Source organism: Lithobates pipiens, unplaced genomic scaffold (genome assembly GCF_037356315.1).
Source record: "Lithobates pipiens isolate NorthernLeopardFrog02 unplaced genomic scaffold, aLitPip1_a1.2 Scaffold_18, whole genome shotgun sequence".
NCBI classification, from domain to species: Eukaryota; Metazoa; Chordata; class Amphibia; order Anura; family Ranidae; genus Lithobates; species Lithobates pipiens.
In genome coordinates, this window is record NW_027507758.1 from 84,917,285 (window position 1) to 84,939,718 (window position 22,434).

The window sequence follows — 22,434 nt, forward strand, 5'->3', positions numbered from 1 at the left end:
TAATGGATTTTTCGGGGGGAAAAAGCAATTGGCACCACAGAATGAATTCATAAAACCATAATGTTTATTATACAGGTATTAAAATTGTATATAGCACTATGTCCAATATTTGCAAAGTATTTAATTTCAACACCCACATGTCATCTCAAAGCGTTTCTTATGCTTTAAACATCTTCATCAGGAGCACATGTGAACCGTATCCCTGTAGGTGAACTCAGTTGTGTAAAATCAAACATTTCTGTACAGTTTTCTGGAGTAGTAATTCTTAATTCCAGCAGGGAACATCTGAGGGACAGTAAAATTGTAATCCAGAAAAAAAATATTCTCATAGCCCTATAGCTTCTCACATCAAGTCTGGGGGACTTCAAAAACAAGCAACAATATTTATACAAAAATTCTAACTTTTTCTGATCTGGAGCTGAATCCAATCATCCAAAGAAATGATGCATCAACAAGCTCAGATTTACAACCCACATAGCAATGTATGCAATGCAATCCAGTTTGATAGAATATGCTCGGGGGATGGACTCTGAAGTACCTCTCATCTGCTGATTAGTAGGGTTGCATACATTGCTATGTAGGTTAAAGATCTAAGCTTGTTGATGCACCCCTTCTATGGATGGTTAGATTCAGCTCTAGACCATAAAAAATAAAAATAAAATTGTATGAATATATTGTCTCTTGTGTTTGAAGTCCCCCACTCTTGATGTGAGAAACTATAGGACTATTTTTGAGAATTATAATTTTCTGGATTGCCAATTCGCTGTCCCTTGGATGTTTCCTTCTGGAATTGTGAATTCCTACTCCAGCAAACTGAACAAAAACTTTTGATTTTATACTACTGGGTTTCCCTATAAGGATACTGTTCACATGTGCTCCTGATGAAAAGGTTTAAAGCAGTCGAAATGCGCTGAACTGACATATGGTTGTTGAAATGAAAATAGAATTGTATGGACTTTACGTTGCAAATATTGAGCATGGTACTATATTATATTTTATCTAGAGGTCGACCGATATGGGTTTTTCTCTGGCCGATGCCGATATTTAGAAATCATGGCGGCCGATAGCCGATATGTGATGACGATTTTTTTGGGCCGATATGTTAGGCCGATTTTATTTTATTTATTTATTTCCTTTTTTATTTATTATTTTTATTTTTTTTAATCCCCCTTGATCTCATAAAATCTAACACACCTTTCCCACTGGGGCATTTTTCAGGCGCTTTTGGGCTAAAAATAGCGCCTGTAAAGTGCCTGCAAAATGGCTCCCCTGCAGTCTGTGTGAAAGACAGAGTGCTTTCACACTGAGGCGATGCGCTGGCAGGATCTTTAAAAAAATGTCCTGCAAGCAGCACGTTTGGAGTGGTGTATACCGCTCCTCCACCATTCCTGCCCATTGATATGAATTGGCACCACTGCTGAAGCGCATGCTTCACGGGCGCATTTAACCTCTTCCTTGGCCGCTAGCTGGGTTATATGTGCCCCACTAGCAGCCAAATAGCACCGCTAAAATGATGGTAAAGAGCCGCTAAAACTTGCGTTTTACCATCAACGCCTGCCCGCTCCAGTGTGAAAGCAGTCTTCATAAGTGATACAGAAAATTTCTTACATTTAAACATTTATTAAACAAAACAAACCTCCAATCAGTTTACTTGTATGTATGATTTAGATAAAAAAAAAACAAAAAACGATATATTAAATAAAAACAGGTAGTCAAAACTTTTGGACGAAAAAAAAAAAAATGGGCTAACTTTACTGTTTTTATTTTATTTTTATTTTTTAAATAGTGTATTTTTTTCCCAAAAAAATGCATTTGAAAGACCTCTGTGCAAATGCCGTGTGACATAAAATATTGCAACAACCGCTATTTTATTCCCTAGGATCTCTGCTAAAAAATATATATAATTTTTTGGGGGTCTACGTGATTTTCTGGCAGAAAATACAGGATTTTTACTTGTAAGCAACAAGTGTCAGAAAAGATTTAGTCTTTAAATGGTTAAACTGAGAACTCTACACACAGAGATGACTTCATTCATTCAAGTGTAAACATTGTATCTCTTTGCTCTTTTCTTGGCAGACTGCCCAGAGAGGAGGAAAGTCGTTTCTATGACGACTCAGGCAACTTACACTGACTTCTATTACAGAAGTCATTTCAAAGTCCCGCTGTAGTTCTAAATCAGCTTTTTATCAGCACAATCGGCCGATGCCGATTAATTAAAAAATGGCAAATATCGGCCGATATATCGGTCGACCTCTAATTTTATCATCTGTACAATAAACGTTATGGTTTTATGAATTCATTATATGGTGTCATTTATTATATGTCCAGAAAAAAATCCATTGCTACAAGAATTCTTTTATTTCACACATATTTCAAGATAAGGACATATAGGACAGAGAACCTTGTACGTTTTTTGTTTGTGTGCACCAAATACTTTGCAAACCCAGATATTATTATAGCAGTGGTATTAATACTGTGCTTCAATTAACTTGTGCAGAGTGCAGATCTGTGGGAGGGATACAGCAGACCCCACCAACCACAGGCTTCCTGTAGAGAACTACAGGAGGGGGCAGGTACAAGACCAGTCACACTGTGTAAAGAGAGGGAACAGCAGTGACCGGTCTTTATTACAGGAAGCTCCTGCACAGAAGAAAAGTTTTACACTGGATTACTGCAAAAATCTGGAAAAAATATACCAAAATTCTAAATATAATACACATTTCACTGGTATTTAGAAAATATTAACTTATCCCTGAGTTCAGCTTTAAATAGACAAACCATAGGGAAATGTGCATGTATTCCAGGAATGTACCAAATATAATTTTTTTTGCCCATGCCAGCATTTTAACCCTCCACATAATATTGCAGAATCAAGCTTTCCTTGCCACAGAATAGACTAACATCTGAGCATGCAGACCCAGGAGGATCCACATTACTAACATATTATAAATGAGGTCCGTACAAACATAATACAGAGAGGAATCAATCACAGATATCCCTTTACTTGTGCCAGAGCCTTCTTTTGAAAAAAAAAATTAAAAATGTTTTCTGCTTGGATCTTCTTCCCTCGGGACAGAGCCAAGTTTACACCAGCGGGATCTGGAACTTATCACTGCTCCTTGCCATGGCTTATATTAATCTAGTAGATGACAGTGTTGCCTTGGAAAAGTTTGACATTTTCCTAAATAAACAAGAAAGCTCACTTAAATTTAGCCTTTTTTAATCTTTAGAAAAACTGCTATAGAATTTTTCTAAAACCAAACGATGTCCGAACAATATATTTTAAAAAGTCACTCCACTTAAAATGGATATTTCCTGACGACCTCATATATTTCAGTTTTTGGTACATGCTGATAAATTAAACCACCTAACTTTTTTCTTATATCTCTCAGTGACTCCGTAGGTGAGGTCAAAGTTAACAACTAGGTAGAGTAACACAGATCTCGCCCTTTAAAAAATACTTCTTTGTTCCAGCACCTCCAGGCTCCCTTGGGTGCTGACAGATGAAGGAATTATGGAACTACTGACATGTAAGCATTAAACCTTAATGGCTGGACTACTAGCTATTATTTTAAGTAAATCTGCAAATTGAAAAAGATTAAAAACAACTTTTGAAATTAGAGCTGAACTCGCAGCTGGAGACACAGTTAGCCATGTGCCCCACCTCCAAACTGTCTAGAGCAATGATTCTCAACCAGGGTTCCCCCAAAGGTTGCTAGGGGTTCCTTCAGCATTGGGCAATTTCTGCCTCTCAGTTAAAGAGGAAGTAAACCCTGATGAGTTTACTTCCTCTTTCATTCCCTGCAAAGGTAAAGCATAATGGACTACTATGCATCGCATAGTTGTCCATTATGTGTCACTTACCTGACACAGAAGCCAGCGAAGTCACCGCTGTCCCCTGTAGTTCCGAGCATCCATCTTCTTGGTGGGTCTCACTGCTTGGGCGCTGTGATTTGCCGGAGCAGCGATGACGTCACTCCCGCGCATGCGCACGGGAGCCGACACTCTCGGCATATCGCCGCGATCTGCGGCTTACCCAGTGCGCCTGCGCGCCGCTGTCTTCAGGTAAATATCTCCTAAACCGTATAGGTTTAGGAGATATTTCGTGGACCTACAGGTAAGCCTTAATCTAGTCTTACCTGTAGGTCAAAGTGGTTTGTAAGGGTTTACAACCACTTTAAGTTCCCACTGGCACCATTGATCTATTTAGATATCTGTAAGGAAGTAATTCTTCCCAATGACCACAAGTGTAAGGACCATTCTTCCCACTGACCATCACACTAATGTATCATGAGTTGTAGATTTCTAATTTTTAGCAGGGGTTCTCAGAAACCGGAGAACTATTTCAAGGGTTCCTATGTGTTGAAAAGGTTGAGAAAGACTGGTCTAGAGCAACCTTTCTCAACTGTTTTATCCCAGAGGAAGCCTTGACCTAATTTTCCGGTCTCAGGGAACTCCTGCTAAAACCACTTTATCAGAGCCCCCCCCTATATTTGTGGTCAGTAGAGAAACTATCCCTTTAACAGTGTTTAACAGTGGCGGTCATAATGCCATCCTTACAGATAGCGTTGACCCTGAAGTATGCAAGCACATTCAGAAGGGAGGTCAATCTGTCACAGCTCAAGGAACCCCTAGCAACCTCTGGGTTGCACAAAACCCAGGTTGAGGATGGCTGGTCTAGACGATGATAAATAGAGTTACTTTATTACTCCCTGAGGAGCTGGCGCTCTTCTCTGGCACTCCCATGGTGTTGGCAGACACTTGAAGCCTTTGTGTACAATGCAGGACCACTAGTCTTGCACTGAACACGATAATGTCAGGGCGACTGTTTGGGCAGCGATGACAAGCAGCTTTGGGTACTGGTTGTGTAGTATGGAGAAATTCTGACAAAGCAAGAAATAAGGTACCGTATTTTTCGGACTATAAGGCGCACGTAAAAGCCTAAATTTTCTCACAAAATCGACCGTGCGCCTTATAATCCGGTGCGCCTTATATATGACCTGTTGACATCGCTGGAGTTCTTTGGTTAATGCACCCGGAATGATGGCAAGCACCGAATTAGTTTTCTTCACTTTGGCTTTAACAGTATCTGTCAGATGGGCGCGCATGGAGTCACAGATCAATAGGGATGGAGATTCGTGGAAAAAGCCACCCGGTCTCTTGACGTAAACCTTCGGACTATAAGGCGCACGTAAAAGCCTAAATTTTCTCACAAAATCGACCGTGCGCCTTATAGTCCGATGCGCCTTATATATGGAAATATCCATTTTATCAGCCGGTCGTTGCTAGTGCGCCTTATAATCCGGTGCGCCTTATAGTCCGAAAAATACGGTACATGTTTCCCCTTATTCCCAATTCCCCTAGACAAAATAAGGCAGCTCTTGCAGTACGGGCAGGGGCCCACTGTAAGGGTACCTTTTTCTTCAAGGAATAAATATGTGAATGAATGAGCTTGTCAAGCCCAGACAAACTACAGGAGTGGTCTAATAAACCAGGCATACTGTGGGCGGTAATTGTAATGAATCTACCAAATGGATGGATCATATAAAAAACTAAAAGTACCAAATGAAAAATAAGGGATGAAAATTTTAGAAAATGATTGGTAAATGACCAAACTAATGATTTATAACAACAGTATTAAAAGATGTGTGTGGGATAGCCCAGAGTGCTAAAACTAGCTAAAAGTAGGAGCTGCAGCTAGAAGACCAGGGAGGGTGCTCACTTTCCAACCACTGGGAAAATAAAAGAAACAACAGCACAACTCCATGTAGCATTAATAAAAAAATAAATGAAATTTAAATTAAACTTTTTTGAAAAGTAGAAACGTACTCACTAAAGTATGCATGTTTAAGGCATGACATAAAGGTGACTTGGGAGCCAGAAATTTTCGAAGTGCAGCCAGAGGACCACAAGCCTTGACCACTGGATGGGGATGAAGCGTGCTGAAGATGGAGGAAGCCGATGTCACTGCAACTGCAATCAGCGTTCAGCCCAGGATAATGTAATCCCCAACGCCACTGTAGACACGTGTTATAGACATGCCTCAGCCTGATGAATAAGTCAACCAGCTTGGAAATGTGCCCCATGTCTACAACGCATGTGTCTACCATAATGTCGCGGATTCCAGTCCTGGGTTGAACACTGACTGCAGTTGCAGTGACAACAGCTTCTTCCATCTTCAGCACACTTCATCCCCAGCTGGCAGCCAAGGCTGGTGGTCCTCTGGCTGCCCCCTTGGACATTTCTGGCTCCCAATTCACCTTTATGCCATGTCCTACACATGCATTCTTTTGTGAGTGCATTTGTATTTTTCAATAAATTGCCTTTTTTTTCTTTTATTAACTTTTTCTCCATCCACGATTTCAGCTATAACATGGTAAAGGTTATATGGAATTTTAGTTATTAGATTTAGATCTGCTGGGATCTAGGACAATGAACAGGATGGAGAAGCAATTGAGCAGGCACCTGGAGGGGGCAGCTATGTGATACCAGTGGAAGTACTGCATGGCTTCAGGTTTTCTTTCACCTAAACAGAGCCCCTAACATTAAAGGGGTTGTAAACCCTTGAGGTTTTTCACCTTAATGCATTCTATGCATTAAGGTGAAAAACCTTTTGTAGTGCAGCAGCCCCCCAGAGCCCCCCCTTTTACTTACCTGAACCCGATCATTCCAGCGACAGCTCCAGCTGCCATCTCAGGTTCTCATTGGCTGTACTGATAGCAGCATGAGCATCGGCTCCCACTGCTGTCAAAGCCAGTGAGACAGGAACCGGGGGTCAGGGCAGAGTTATGCTGTCTGTGCCAACTCAAGTGGACTCGGAAGCATGCCTACACGAGTGGCCCCTTAGAATGCGGGTCTCCGTGGGGACACTCGAGAAGAGGAGGAGCCAGAAGCGCCGCTGGGGGACCCCAGAAGAAGATCGGGTCTCCTCTGTGCAAGGGTTTTTTTGCTAAGTATGACATGTTTGTTATTTAAAAAAAATAACACCTTTACAACATCTTTAGAGGCGGTTCACACTGAAGCGACTTGAAAGTCGGCACAACTTTGCTAGGCAACTTTGAGGCAACTTCAGGGAATTCCTGGGTAATCTTCCTGTAATGTCGGATCCAAATCACATAAATTAAGATATGGATCTGACTTGCAGGCAATTTCCATTGAAATCTATGGGTAGAAGTCAGCTAGAAGTCGCCTTGAAGTAGTACAGGAACCTTGGAGGCTTACCAGCTAGCAAGCCTTTAGGGCTTGCGACCTAAATCCAGTCGGGGCCTTTAAATGTTAGAGATGTTTAGAGGGCCTTTAATTCGGATCTCCTCTCCCTGGGACACGACACAGTTAATAGGAATCAACTGAACACCTTTCTCCAGCAATGGGAAATATTCAGACAGCTCACTGGAGCAGACCTGAAGTGTGCCCTGGTGTGATGGTCGGTATACCAAGATAAGGGGGCATACCCTATAAATGAATATTTGAGAAGAGGAGTGAATGTGAGAAATGCCCTGAAAAGGGGATGGGAGGGTGGGTATCGCGCACACGAAACCGACAAAGACCACAGGCGAGTGGGCTGGTTAAATACCCCCCGGGCTCCTCCCATAAATTCAGGCCACCATACTGGCCTTCCTACACACATTTATATATATATAAAAGCATAATCAAAAGGCTCACTAATTACTTATCACCATTTTTGCTTATTGTTTTTTTGAATATAATCCTCTCCTTGCAATCATTATATATTTATTCATTCATTTTTAGTTTAGCAGCACTTTATATTCTGATAAAGCTTTGGAGCCTATTTACGAGGTGCTGCATCACTGCAGTCGAAAAAAACTGCCAAGAAATCTGCATCAAACCGGACTGAGTGGGGCACACACAGGTGCAGCATTGTATTCATAAAACTTTGGAAAGGGTTTGTATTTGCAACAGTACTTGAACTATCCTTTCAGCCCCACACCCAATCACTGTCCAAATGCTGCTGCCTTAAAGTGGTTGTATAGTAAATTTTGGGACTTTAACCTACAGGAAAGCCTATAATAAGGCTTACCTGTAGATAAAACAAATATCTCCTAAACCTGTACGGTTTAAAAGATATTCCCCTCGCAATGCGCCGCTGACTGCAGAGGCGCATGCGCACAGGGGATTCTCGGATGAAAGTCCGGCAGATGCCGAACCCTGCCGGAAAGAAATCTCCCGACTATATCGCGGCTCCGGCCACTCACGGCGCCGGAGCCGTGATACCCGGAAGAAACGCAGAGGGAACATGTCAGCTCCCTCGGCGTGGATCGGGCCAGATGTCGGGGCCTTGTTCTAAGGTAAGTATTTCATAATGAGCTAGTATGCGGTGCATACTAGCTCATTATGCCTTTTCCTTTGCAGGTGAGTAAAAAAAAAAAAAAAACGTCAGTGGGTATACAACCGCTTTAACCTCTGCAACATCTCCAAAATATGCCCCTTTCTAACCAATGACACCACAAAGCTCCTTATTCACTCCCTGGTCATCTCTCACCTCGATTACTGCAACTCCTGCCTCATTGGCTTACCTCACTTCCATAACTTTTCCCCAGCCTCTACCATCCTATGGAACTCCCTACCCCAATATGTCAGCTTATCTCCTACTCTGCTTGTAGATGATCCCTGAAAACCATCCTTTTTGGAGAAGCCTATTCTGTCCCAACAACTGTATTTTTATTTTCTGAATCAGCTCAACCCCCAAAGTTATTACCTTTTATATCACTTGACCCTCCCTCCTAGATTGTAAGCTCTAATGAGCAGTGCTCTTTGATTCCTTCTGTATTGAAATTGTAATGTTTGCCCTCATATTGTAAAGCGTTGCACAAACTGTTGGTGCTATATAAATCTTGTATAATAATAATACCTGCATCTTCTTAAGGTTGGGAAAGTCTCCTGGTGAGATCTGGTGTTCTTTCTCAATTCGACTGTAGATATCACCCAGACTGGCAACCAGCTCCTTCTTTTTGTTGTCCTTGCCAAACACCGTTGGCATCTCCTTCTTCAGGGAGCTGATAATATATGCGTGAACCTACGACAACAAAGCAGAATCATGAGATTATTTCTGAAACTCAACTCCAGCCAAAACTTTTTTGTTAATGTGTGACAGAGAAGGGGCAGAGGAATCTATGCCACCCGTTGGATAGATGTTCGCCTATTTCATTTTGGAATTGGAAGTTTTGGAAAATGTCTCCATTGGGGATACAGACTAGAAAAGGGCACTTCTTTTTCATTAAAGTGGGGATAGGTTCTAATTGCTATGCACGTTTCCCTGTCCTGGTAACCTCCCGTCATTTCCTGGTCTGCTTTCACAAGGATAGGAAGAAAGGTTAAATCTCCCTAACAGGGTTAAGCATAGAAAATGTTGTTTTTTTCTCTTCTCAAGTTTATCCAAAAATTTCAAAACCAAAGCCTTAGGGCTTATACACAATCTAATCCCAGCTCTGTGCTAGGACGCTGTGATGTGAATGCTGGAGCCCAGGATGGCAAGCCACGTCCCTGCTCCTCCATACACCAAGCTAGTAGATGGGACACCTGCTGGCACCTCTGCTGTCCCTTGTGACCTAATACTCTGTGTGCGCTCTGCAACAGAAGGTCCAGGACGGCTGCAATGAAGGACCTGGTGCTAGTGCTCACTTGCGCTCACTTATACATAAAAATTTGAAGAGACATTTTTACAAATTTTCTTAGAAAGCATTACTTACTACTTTACTGACACTAAAATAGGCTTCTATGTTCAATCCTTGTGTAATTCTATTCCTATAGAGTAAAGCCTGTTTACCCACATGCCGACCAGCCGCCGCAGTTGAACTGCGGCAGAATGGCACGGCTGGGCGAAACGACGTTAGGTAACGTGGCTTTGCTTTGTGGCAGTGCGCACCCCCCCTGCTAGCCCCCCAAGCCGATGCGAGTGCCCGGCGGTCTCGATCACCGCCGGACTCGGGGCACACGGAGAACCGGGAGCTGTGTGAGTAAACACACAGTTTCCGGTTCTCTGAGGGGAGAACTGACAGATCCTCTGTTCATACAGAGTATGAACAGAAGATCTGTTATCTTCCCTGCACTGTCCCCATCCCCCTTCAGTTAGAACACAAACTAGGACTCACTTAACCCCTTCACTGCCCCCTGGTGCCAGTGACATTTTTACAGTAATCAGTGTATTTTTAATCACACTGATAGCTGTATTAATGACAATGGTCCCAAAAATGTGTCAAAATTGACCGACGTGTCTGCCATAATGTCGCAGTCACGATAAAAAACGCTGATCACTGCCATTACTAGTGAAAAACCAATCAATATATACGATTATTGTGATTTTTTTTAAACAAAAATATGTAGAAGAATATGTAACTAAACTGCCGGAAAAAAAAAATGTAAACATTTTTTGGGGATATTTATTATAGCAAAAAATAAATAATAATGCGTTTTTTTTCAAAATTGTCGCTCTTTTTTTGTTTATAACGCAAAGGAAAAAAAATGCAGGGGTGATCAAATACCACCAAAAGAAAGCTCTATTTGTGGGGAAAAAAAGACATTGATTTTGTTTGGGAGCCATGTCGCACAACCGCGCAATTGTCAGTTAAAGAGACACAGTGCTGAATCACAAAAACTGCTCTGGTCTTTGGCCAGCCAAATTTTCAGGTAATCTGCAATTAACAATGATATGCACTCAGTTTGCACTGTATAAAGTACAGACCACAGGCTGGGATTCAAAACAAATCAGATGTCCTTCTGGGTGTGAATGCTGCTTCCAGAGTTGGAATCACGCGTAATAAGGGGATGGCGGTACTTGAATATCCTGAAGCAGCTTGTGGCCTGTTCCACCTGTGATTACATGGGTGTAGTGCAGCACATAAAGTATCATCTGTGGCACCTGGCACTTGCAATACTGAATCAAACAGGGAGTGGCCCACTATACAGTTAAACAGTGCAGGCTGTAGACAGACTAAGGCCGCGTACACACGCGGGGACTGTTCGCCCAACTTTGTCCGTCAAACAGTTTCGGCAAACAGTCCGCTCAAAATTAGCATGGACGGACATGGCCACACACGACGAACGAACAGTTTGCTGAAACCGTGCGCGATGACGTGAACGGCACGTACGACGGGACGAAAAATACGACGTCCTATACACTGCATTATAACTTTCGGCGTGTAAATCCTTTGTTTCAGCAGACAGTTTTTCGGAATTTCCGAAAAACCTTGTTCAGCGGACTGTTCGCTGAAACTGTCCGCTGAAAGCCCACACACGAGCGGACTGTTTGCCGAAACACTGTTCAGCGGACAAAGTTGGGCGAACAGTCCCCGCGTGTGTATGCGGCCTCAGGCTTGATTCACAATAGCGCGTTTTTTTATGCATTTTGCAGAAATGCAAGGGCATTTTTTAACATGGGTTCCTATGGAACATGTTCACATCAATGCATTTTTGTGCCTCTGTGTTTTTGGAAAGGGTCGGGGCCTTTATTTCATGCAAAATGCAGCGTTTTGCATGTAATAGAAGTCAATGGACCTGCATCAAAAACACAAGTACCGCCTTTTTACCGCGTTTTTGCCACGATTTTCTTTTTTTTTTCTTCATTTTTTTCACTGTATATATCTGGTTGCTAAGCAACCACAGTGTAAAAAAGAAAAAAAAAAACGCTGGAAAATCTCGGGAAAATCGTGGTAAAAACGCGTCTCCAAAAACGTGACAAGCACCGCAAAAAGCACCGCAAAAACGCTCAAAAGCAACATGCATAGATGTGAATCAAGCCTAAGGCTGGATTCACACCTATGTAGTTTTAGTGCTTTTTGCATTTTGCAGATTTGAGCTACAGAACGTGTTCCATAGGAAACCATGTTAGATGGACTGTAGTGCAAATCTGCAAAATGCAAAAAGCACTAAAAATGCATAGGTGTGAATCAAGCCTAAAAATAAAGAAAGTGAAGATTATACTGGTCTGGATCTGTGAACACAGCCCTCAAAAGCACTGGAAGAAATTGGCAGAGTTTATCTTTGTAAAACTACTTGGTGCTGGATATACAGTACAAAAAGAGTTAAAACATTTTAAAAGTGCAATTTATCTTAATGGTAAATATTGTAATAATTAATCAAAATATGTGCTCAGTATAAATAAACAATTGTTTCCCTAAAAATAGCTAATTCAAAACATTCTTGTGTCCCTGGCTTCCAAATATTTAAAATGTAACCATTTAAACATTCACTAAAGGCAGACATCAACTGCGCATTTAACCACCAAATAATGATAATCTTGTGCTAGAGGATAATGCTGCACACTATGTTCCAGATACAGGAAAAAACAAAACAATAAACAAAAAAGTGTGCAAAACCATAAAAAAATAACGATGAAAACAAACAGTAAAGTGATACAAATAATATCAACAATAATAAAGCCACCAATATAGTGGGAAAAAAAAAACATATTCAATCGTATAATAGAACTGAAAGTCCACTCCCAAAGGAATATTCAGGGCTCCAGTAGAGGCCAATATAAACAATGGTGTGTGAAAATGAAGCTCCAGTCCCGAAAGAATATTTCAGGGCTCCACTAGGGGACCAGTGTAAAGTCTTTTGTGAAAATGAAATGCCACAGTTACCACCTCGGACATAAATATATTAATCTTCTTACCGGATAACCAGGATCACCAGATTATAAATAAGAGATCACTAATGCAGCATACACCAAATGCAAATCACACCTGGGTATAGTAACAATCGCCACGCCCACCAAGTCTTCCACTGCCCTATTCCAATAAACGTAACTGTTATTAATGAAGCAGTTAATGTGCCCTGGTTCAATAATAACAATTACTTTTATTGGGGGGGGGTCACATGATTGGAGCACATTCCACTGGTTCCTAAATGCAAACAATGACCGGGAGCATAAAGTGAAAAGTCTGGATGGCCGCAGTCCCATAAAATAACCTTTATTGATCCATGATAGAAAAACGAAAATCCATACAGCAATAGAAAAACGACAAATACAGCACAGCGAATGCATTACACACCTTCACTGGTGCTTAGTCATAGCTATGACTATACACACCTTCCCTGGTGCTTAGTGATAGCTATCACTAAGCACCAAGGAAGGTGTGTAACGCGTTATGCCCGGTACACACAAGCCGATTTTCCGTCAGAAAAAACTTGGATGGTTTTTCCGACAGAATTCCGCTCAAGCTTGGCTTGCATACACGCGGTCACACAAAAGTTCTCGGAACTTTCGACCGTCAAGAACGCGGTGACGTACAACACCACGACCAGCCAAGAAAATTAAGTTCAATGCTTCCCAGCATGCGTTGAAATGTTTCCAAACATGCGTAGGAATTTTGCACGATGAAACTTGTACAATCGGAATTTCCGATCAGAACTTTTTCAGACCGAAAAATTGAGAACATGCTCTCAATCTTTTGCTGGCTGAAATTCCGCCAGAAAAAGTCAGATGGAGCATACACACGATGATAGCATTTTGCAACCAAAAGCTCTCATCGGACTTTTGCTGGTGGAATTTCCGATTGTGTGTACAGGACATAAGCTGTGCTGTATTTGTACCCCCATTGCTGTATAGATTGTCGTTTTTCTATCATGGATCAATAAAGGTGATTTTATGGGAGTGCGGCTATCCAGAATTTTCACTTTATGCTTCCTGATGCATGCAGGGCCAGCACCCTTTCCATATGCAGATGTAGTGGAGCAGAGGGATTTTGTTACCTGGAGTGGTGTATTTTTCTTCAATAACCGGTAGCAGTCGTACACAATTTGTTGTTTGATAAAAACACGCAGTGGGCACGCTTTTAGTACGGAACCTTGGAGCAACGCGGATGTATATATATAAGGCAGCTGGTTGTTAAAGTGGTAATAAACCTTGTAAAATAAAAATCCACCCTGCAATGCAATATCATAACGTGCTAGTATGCATACTCTCTGTGTCGGGGACAGTGACAGCTGAAGCCAACAATTTTGTTTGTAAACAAACATCATGTGATCTCTACGATAATGAACCTTAACCAATGGCTGTCAGTGATAACCCAGACTTAGAACTAGCAGAGCTCACAGCTTTGTTCTTTTAGTTCTAAAATAGTACCAGTTAACTATTCCTTAATATAATACAAACATAGATGAATATTTTCTTAGTATCAGGTGTTAAAGCATCAGCAACGTGACTCACTTTTGCCAGCCGCGCCCTTTTGATCAAGTCATTGAGTTTTCTCAGGGCTGCATTTCGTGGAAGACTCTGGATATCTCTGAAGAGGTCTTGCTCCTCGGCTTCAAACAGTTTGCGATTATCAGGGATGAGAAGTGGGTGGGACCAGAATGAACCAATGTAGACTCTGATCACCTCTGGGGTGTTGACAATTTTCCCTAGGGACCACATGAGAGCACCATAGACCCTCATCAGCTGCTGGGTCTCTATCTGGTCAGCCTTGTTGAGGACTACACGCATTTTGTCTTCATGGTTCTTCAGAGCTTTGATGACTTCTGAGAACTCATCAGAAATGTCCAGCTTGTGAGCATCGAACAGCAGAATGATGCGGTCCACCCTCTCCGCGAACCACTCCAACACGGCTGCAAAGTCATATCCTGCAAAGACACAGTACATGATAGAGTCATTACAGGCCATAGTATAAAGAAAAACATGGAACTGAATTATAAGGTCTGTTGGGAAGAAAATCCTGCACGTTATTATATTAGGAAAAAAAAAAGTTAAGTAACAGAAATACAGGTGAAGTTAATCTTGTGATATTAATAAGACTAAAGCTTTTGTATGCTATTAGAGATTAGGGTTACACCGATACCAGTAATCGGTATCAGTGCCGATACCGAGTATTTGCACAAGTATCAGTAATTGTGCAAATGCACTGATACCTAAAATCGATACTTTCAGACTCGGTTCTTTGAGCTGTCGGTGGGGATGAACAAATGTTCCTCTGTTTAACCCCTTATTAACCCTTAATTTACTCGACTCAGTCTTAATTAACTCCCTATTCTCCTCCATTTAATTATTATTTGACTGATTTTTTTTTTGTTCACGTCTATTTTATAAACGATAAATAATTAAAACTTTTTTTGTTTGCTTTGTTAGCGAATATTTTTACCCATATATATTAACACATATATATATATATATATATATATATATATATATATATATATATATATATATATATATATATATATATATATATATATATACGGTATATATACATATTTATATTTACACATTTCACATTGAAAAAGCGCAAAATTAAAAACCAAACTACATTTAGTTTGTAAATAACTTTTTTAATGCTTTGTACCATTTCTGACAGCTGAAGTGAAAACAAAACAGTTGCGGTAGGTATCAGTAATTCGTATCAGCGAATACTAAAAAAAAAAAAAAAAAAAAAAAAAAAAGAAGTGTATCGGTACTCAAAAAAAAGGTATCAGTGCATCCCTATTAGAGATCTAGACAGGGTTTGTTCCATTCTCTTTACAGTCTTCAGCTGCTGCAAATAAGACAGTTAATAGTGGTGGAAAAAGTATACCTACAACTCAATTTGTTGTGCATCTAAATCTGAACTTTAGCTACTGAACTCTGTAAGCAATGCAATATTTCTTTCAATAAGGCAGCTCAGAATAGACAGGTAAACTTGTGAAAGCTGCAGCTCCACCTTTTGGGTTGAGATGATAACAATGATAACAAAGGAAGTAAATTTAAACATCTGTGGAATAAACACAGGTCTATTTTCAGATAAAAATGTTACCAAAAAAAGGAAAAACTCAATGAACCACTTGGTCTTTCATGTTTCTAACTATTGTAGTGCAACATTACAATTGATTCAAGTAAAAAAAAAAAAAAAAAAAAAAAAAAAAAAAAAAAAAACACATTTTAAAAGAATTTTTTATCTATACCATAATAAATAAAATAAAAAAGATTCAGTATATCTCTGCAATAATGCTAATTTTCCCATATTTTGGCCCTACAAAATGCTTCAAGTACAGAAACCTATGTGTTTATCTTGCCAGAAATCCATTGGACTCCTAACTTTCTGTAGTGAGCTGACAACACTGCTCCTACCGCACTGAAATGTCAGGAAGTGTTGTCAGCCCTGATTACGTTCTTCCCAGCTTGACTACAGAATGACTCCCCATGTTATGGAAGAGAGGAGAGAAAGAGGTGATATGATGTCAAAATCAGGATAAAAGCCTAGGGTGACAATGTGGCTGCTCCATGGTCGGCACCCAGGATGACATCCAAAATAGTATGTCTTTATTAAATACATGTACAAAGCTGTTTTACACGTTATGGATTCATTGATATGCCTCATTTTCACTTCCATCATGTAAGTGTTTTTAACTCTTCCTTGTTATTAAAGTGGAGTTCCACCCAAAAGTGGAACTTCTGCTCACTGTACTCCCCCCGCCCCCCGGTGCCACATTTGGCACCTTTCGGGGAGAGGGGGGACAGGATACCTGTCTTTCACAGGTATCCTGTTCCCACTTCCGGGAGCCTCAGCCATGAGTATTGACATCACCGCCTGTCTCCTCCTTCCCCGGCCACCCGGCCAGTAGGAGAGAAGAGCGGAGCCTCGTGCATGAGCAGTAGGGTTCCCGGCGTGAAGCCGTAAGGCTACACTACCAGATTCCCTTACTCGCAATGGAGGAGGCATGCACCCGACAGCCGATGAAAACATCAGCTTTGGTGCCGACAGGTAAGTGTCTGATTATTAAAAAAACTTTTAATTTTTGCAGCAGTGGGCAGACCTCCACTTTAAAGTGTTTTATTACTGCACTTCGAAGCGCCTTCTTCTCTGCTTTGTTTTTCCTATACAGTCAACACTGTCACCTGAGGACAGGAGATGTGTTACAGGCAAGATCACTAGATGAATATAAAAGGAAAAAATAGCCCTACAAAATGAAAACTAATGCAACCACCTCATCTAAGGACAGGTAAGCTGCAATATTTTACATTTTTGTACATGGGTTTAGAAACACTTTAGGTTTATGAGTCTAACAGTACCTTTCGCTGGAGATATTAGATCTTAACAGTCCTTAGCAGGGACATTTCCTGACAAACATTTGACCATTACAAAAGCCATGCAAAATGTAACATCAATAATTTTTCTTTTAATTACAGAATATGACCGTACTTAAAATGCATTAGGTTTTTCACTTTAAATCATTGTCCTAATAACTTTAAAAGTGCTGGATCTGGGCCAAGCTGGAACTGATCTGCTTATTCCCAAGGTATAAGAAGAGTCATCGTCTACAGAAATATGATGTCTTTCTGGTGAATGATGATCTCTTTAGCAGCGCTGGGCAATGCTGTTCACATTTATCTGCATTAAATGTCACTTTTAGGCTTTCATATTTTCCAAGGAAGGTTGGTCGCTTGCTGCCGATACAGGAAACTGTATTGTTCTCACAAGGTTTATTTGTGTCTGTTATTACCGCCTTGGTGTGTGCAAATACTGGCTAGGGGGTTTCAGAGCAAGATACTATCACAGTGTGTTAGCACATCCAGTCAACACATAGATTCTTCTCCCCTCTCCTTGCCCAAGCCAGCTCTCCAATTGGCCAAATTAGGTTCTGTTGTGCATATTTGTGACATGAGTCAGGTAATTCCCAGTCTGAACACAATTTCAGGAATAACTAAAGCATTGTTAAAATATTATGTTTACTTAAGGTTCACTTCGATTTTATGCTTTTTGTTGAGGTTCACTGAAGACTTTTGAAGAAGGTTTAAATGTAGATAATATATGGCAAACATTTGTGGACATCTGAAAATCCCATTCTATTTTTTTTGTCTTATTTCAGATCAATTGATCTGGCTTTTTGCTGGGGGTCTTTTTGGACCTTCGTTTGGGGGATCCCTGCGGAACAATTTGAGGCCACATGAAAGCATGTTTTTCTATCCTTTTATCTCATTACTATATGGGATCTTTCTTATTCTCACGACACATGGGCCAACTATATTGTCTGGTATGTGAGCCACAGCTACTGTGTGTGCATTTATGTAATTTTACTTCAGTTTTTTATCCTTTTGAGATAAAATATATATACTGTTTGTATTGAATATTCATTTAATGATGTATATATTTTTCTAATAGACACCTGGCTCTGGATGTTAAAAAAACCCTGAAGAAGGGCATCAAGCCGGAAACGTTGGGTTCATCCATTAAGTCTAGATGTGTCTGTATACATATTGCAATCCATTTAAATGTACAAATGCTGATGTACTCTTTTGCCTTTGATGACTTAATTCTTTTTATACAAATATGTTTTCTGTATGTACTTCTATTTTTGATTCAATTTATTGTTTTTGGTAATTTTTAAAGTCCCATCCACCAATGGGGGTTTCATGTGTTTATTCTAAAACTATAGGCATTAATATGAAGTTGCCCCCTACCCCCCTCTTTGTGGCTTTACCAGCCTCCACAATTCTGAGAAGGAAAGCTTTCCATAAGATTTTGAAATGAGCTTGTGGGAATTTGTATACATTTAGTCAAAAGAGAATTGGTGAAGTCATGCGGTGATGCTGAATGAGAAGACCTGACTTGCCATCAGAGTTCTAATTCATTTCCAAAGTGTTCAGTAGGGTTCAGGTCAGAGTTCTGTGAAGGCCACTTGCAATCTTCCATACTTAACGCCATGTCTATGGAGTTGGCTTTGTACACAGGGGCACAGTCATGCTGGAACAGCAACGGACCTTTCTCAAACTGTTACCCCAAGGTTGGAAGCACGCAATTGTCTATAACATCTTTGCATGCTGTAGGCATTTAACAGTTCCCTTCCTTGGAGGAACGTAAACTCAGAATCATTTGGAGTAGTATGTGCCCATATAGTAGGTGTGACACTCAGGTGTCCACAAACTTTTAGCAATACAGCGTAGATCAGTCTTTTTCAACAAGGGTGCCTTCCAGTTTCTTCAGGGGTGCCTTGAAAAAAAAAAGGCTTAAAAAATTGGCAAAAAATTGTACACAAGTCAGTGGGTGGATCAAGCCTGCCTTTTAGTTACACAAAGCCACATGTGCACCATTACAACCTTATAGACACCTATGTCCTAATAACTAATGATATCATCAGTTGATAAGGAGGACATCAGGACCCTGCACAGCATCCTTGTTTGTCCCTCCCCTGTCCCTTTCCATCATCACTGGGGTCATATTAATTGAGCGAGGGAAAGAAAACGAGGGAGAAGAGAAACACTATAATACTAGGATACCAGAAAAAAAGTCAACATTGCTAAAAGGTAGAACAGAGGAGCTGTGATTGACTTGGATGGGATTGAAAATTCAATATTAGGAAAAGGGTTGTTTTGGCTTTAAAACAGTAGTAGCATTAACACTTTTTTGTGAACTTGTACCTACAGGTAAGCCTATAGTAAGGCTTACTTGTAGGTATAGTGAATATCTACTAAACTTGCGCTGTTTAGGAGATATTCACACTGGATACATCCGGTGATGTCACTGGTCTATTCGCTCTGAAGGTCCAGCATACGGTACTGGATCTTCAGAGCTCTCTGCCGGAGCTGGGGGCTATAATGACATCATCACAGCCCTGGGTATTATGCCATTGCCTTACAGGGGAAAGTTTTTGGAATGGGATGTTTTATAGCCACATAAAAGTGTGTTACAGATGTGATGATCGAGAGGCAGCACACCTTTGGGCATATAGTGTACAATAATAGGTGAATATCAGAGCAGATGTATTTGCTCATAGCATATGCAGGCTCTGCTTCCTTCTTCGTAATACCCAAAGTACAACTTTAATTTTTAGTTTTGGAAAGAGTGCAGAGGGATTTGAACAGCTATTAGCTTTTTATTGTTGTCTGTGCCTCTGTTAGGGGGACAAACACTCTCTATTTGCGCTGCTTAAAATTTTTGGATAGTCACCAGAACAGTAATAGAGAGGAAGAACATACACTGCTCTTGCATATAAACATTTAAACAAGACCTTGTCTAAGCTAATCCCAGAATTTGTTAATCACATGTGGATCAAGTACATACTATGTCAACCCTCCAGGACCCCCCCATCCCTAAAGAGAACTACCTCCCTTAATGTTCACAAACAGGACATACTATAAGGTCCTAAACTATGAATAAAAGTCACCCAGCTGTGAAACAACAGAACACTGGTGAAAAAAGAACGACTTGGACAAGCACATTGTTGGATCCCGGGACAGGGGAGTTTCTGTTTATTACAAGCCAGCAGCTACAGTTTTTGAATATACACCAATTCAACTGGAGCTCCTCTTTAACTAATAGTAGTTTTTGTGACATTCAATTGGACCTGGTTAGAATTAATAAAGATGTTACAGAGGCAATCCACATTTTCATGAACAAAATGATGATTTTAACATGTGTAAAATAAAAGATGGCCCAGCAGAGAGAGGGTTACATGTATATGGGAAAATTATCCATTTATTATTAAATCTTGTTTCTGTGTAGAATTGTTCATTACATAGGCATGCTCTGTGTCCTCCTTTGCAATACAGCACAACAGTGCTGGGACAAGGTCATCTACAGCCCAGGGCAAACATACCAAACTGCACCCCCATCCCTCCCTAAGATGTATGAGCATTTTGTGTCAGCAAAAATCCCCCCCCCCCAAAAAAAAAAACTATTTGAGCACTAATCTGCAGGCTTACTCCCTAATATCCTCCCTCCTCTCAGTACAAAGCTGCCTCCTGCTGAAATCACCCCCCCCCCAAAAAAAAAATTCCCCTCCTAGCACAAATTCTTCCATATAATTCTTCCATATCCGCTCTTCTAGCACAAACCCCAAAAATCCCACTCCTAGCACGAATCCTCTTTCCCCATCTCAACATAAATTCCCCCAAATTACCACTCCTAGCACACCACCCCCACATTTTCCCTCCTAGAACAATTCCTACCCCCTGCTGCCCTTCAGGATTCCCCCTCCCAACACAAATCTCCTTCCCCAACCCCCTTGTGGCACCCCTCCCACGTCACATGATTCCACATCACATGATTCCACATTGCACAGGGCAGCCTCCCCTCCTGCCCACCCCTTGCCCTGGCCCTGCAGCACAATAGTGATTGCATGATGTTCCTCTCCGCCAGTGTCTGGTATAAAATCAGTGTGTCTAAGTGTGTGCTCATTGAAATACAGTTTCCTTGTAGGGGAAGTGCCATTATTCGAGGAGACAGTGGGCTCAGGGCCCCTATCATAACAGAATTTCACCAGCACTGCCAAGAACACAGCTACATAAACCAACAATTCTTGATCTTTTTTAAACCAGGTCAGAGGTAATGGAATCCCGCTGTTAGTAAAACAAAGAGCCAAGCGCGGTCCCTGGATTTACCGGACTTACACAGCGGGATTATCACCCTTTACACATCCTGAGCTTAAAATGTTTACGCAGCACTAACCAGCTGCTTACATACATTGTGCGGTGTCACTGAACAGCGCTTCCTCCCCCATCGCCCTGAGAAGGGTGAACGCAGGGCTTAGCGGGCCACTGTCCATTCCAATTAACCTCATGATGAGGAGGGATATATAAATCAAATCTAATGCGACAGCAATCGCAGAAGAAAGTGTCTGGAACGACTGATGTCAAATATGAAGTATCCTTCTCCTACAGGAATTACAAACAACATGATGGAGAATGGCTCACGGCTCTGACTCCTGTGAGAGACTAGAAAATACCTGTCAAAAACAGCTTAGGCTAGGCTGGAGAAATGCATGGCAAGAACCAAAAGCCCAAGAATGCCCTGAATGCCAAAGGGCACAATGCCACTAAATAGGTTGATGCCGTGCCTTATGTATTAAAGAAGGGATTGTTTGTATTGTCCATAGCAACCAATAAACTGGGACATGTATAAAAGTTTTTGAATGAAGAACCCTTGTTGTTCAAAATACTTGTACCAAATTAGCAAAAATGGAAGGCGAAATTTCATTGGCTAAAAAAGTTTGTTTGCTAATATGCACAGAGCCCAATCTTTCTTCCTATAATGGGACAATCTGCCATTTTGACACATTTATTTCAGTTTTTCATAGTTGAAGCCTAACTCTGGGTAGAAATACAATCATTAAACAGGTCCTCCCAAAACCTACCACTCACGGAGCTGCCCAAATAAATTTAACAAGGCGTGGAATCTGTAGATAAAGGGAAGCTGGCAGCTCGATCTTCCATGGTTATGACTAAGGCTACACACCAAAACGCGTAAGCCCTGTAATATTTTGTACCACAACTGGATTAATAAATGTATTAATTGTGGAAGATTGACCTAGGAGGACACTACAAGCCAGTGCAGCGACTGCTCACCACCTTTGGAAATTGCTACAGGTGTTTTCTACTATATTCAATGTGTGGGATCTATGGAGTAACTCTACAGCTGGGACGTATGCAATTTAAGTCTCCCCCATATTTGTTGCTTGAAACGTTCTAGTGGATGGTGCTCTGAACAGTATTTTATATTTGCCTCATGC

The 22,434-nt window shown here is 41.0% G+C and overlaps 1 protein-coding gene across 2 annotated transcripts in view; it reads right to left on the bottom strand.

Annotated features, from left to right (window-relative positions):
- The window catches only part of EHD3 (EH domain containing 3), a 94,561-nt gene that overhangs the window by 1,141 nt on the left and 70,986 nt on the right, over positions 1-22,434 (bottom strand). For both annotated transcript variants that reach the window (XM_077485877.1, XM_077485878.1), the window contains 2 exons: positions 14,168-14,580; positions 8,870-9,034 (listed from right to left, as the gene is read on the bottom strand). In XM_077485877.1, the coding sequence (XP_077342003.1) occupies positions 8,870-9,034; positions 14,168-14,580 (578 nt within the window). The remainder of the gene's footprint in view (positions 1-8,869; positions 9,035-14,167; positions 14,581-22,434) is intronic.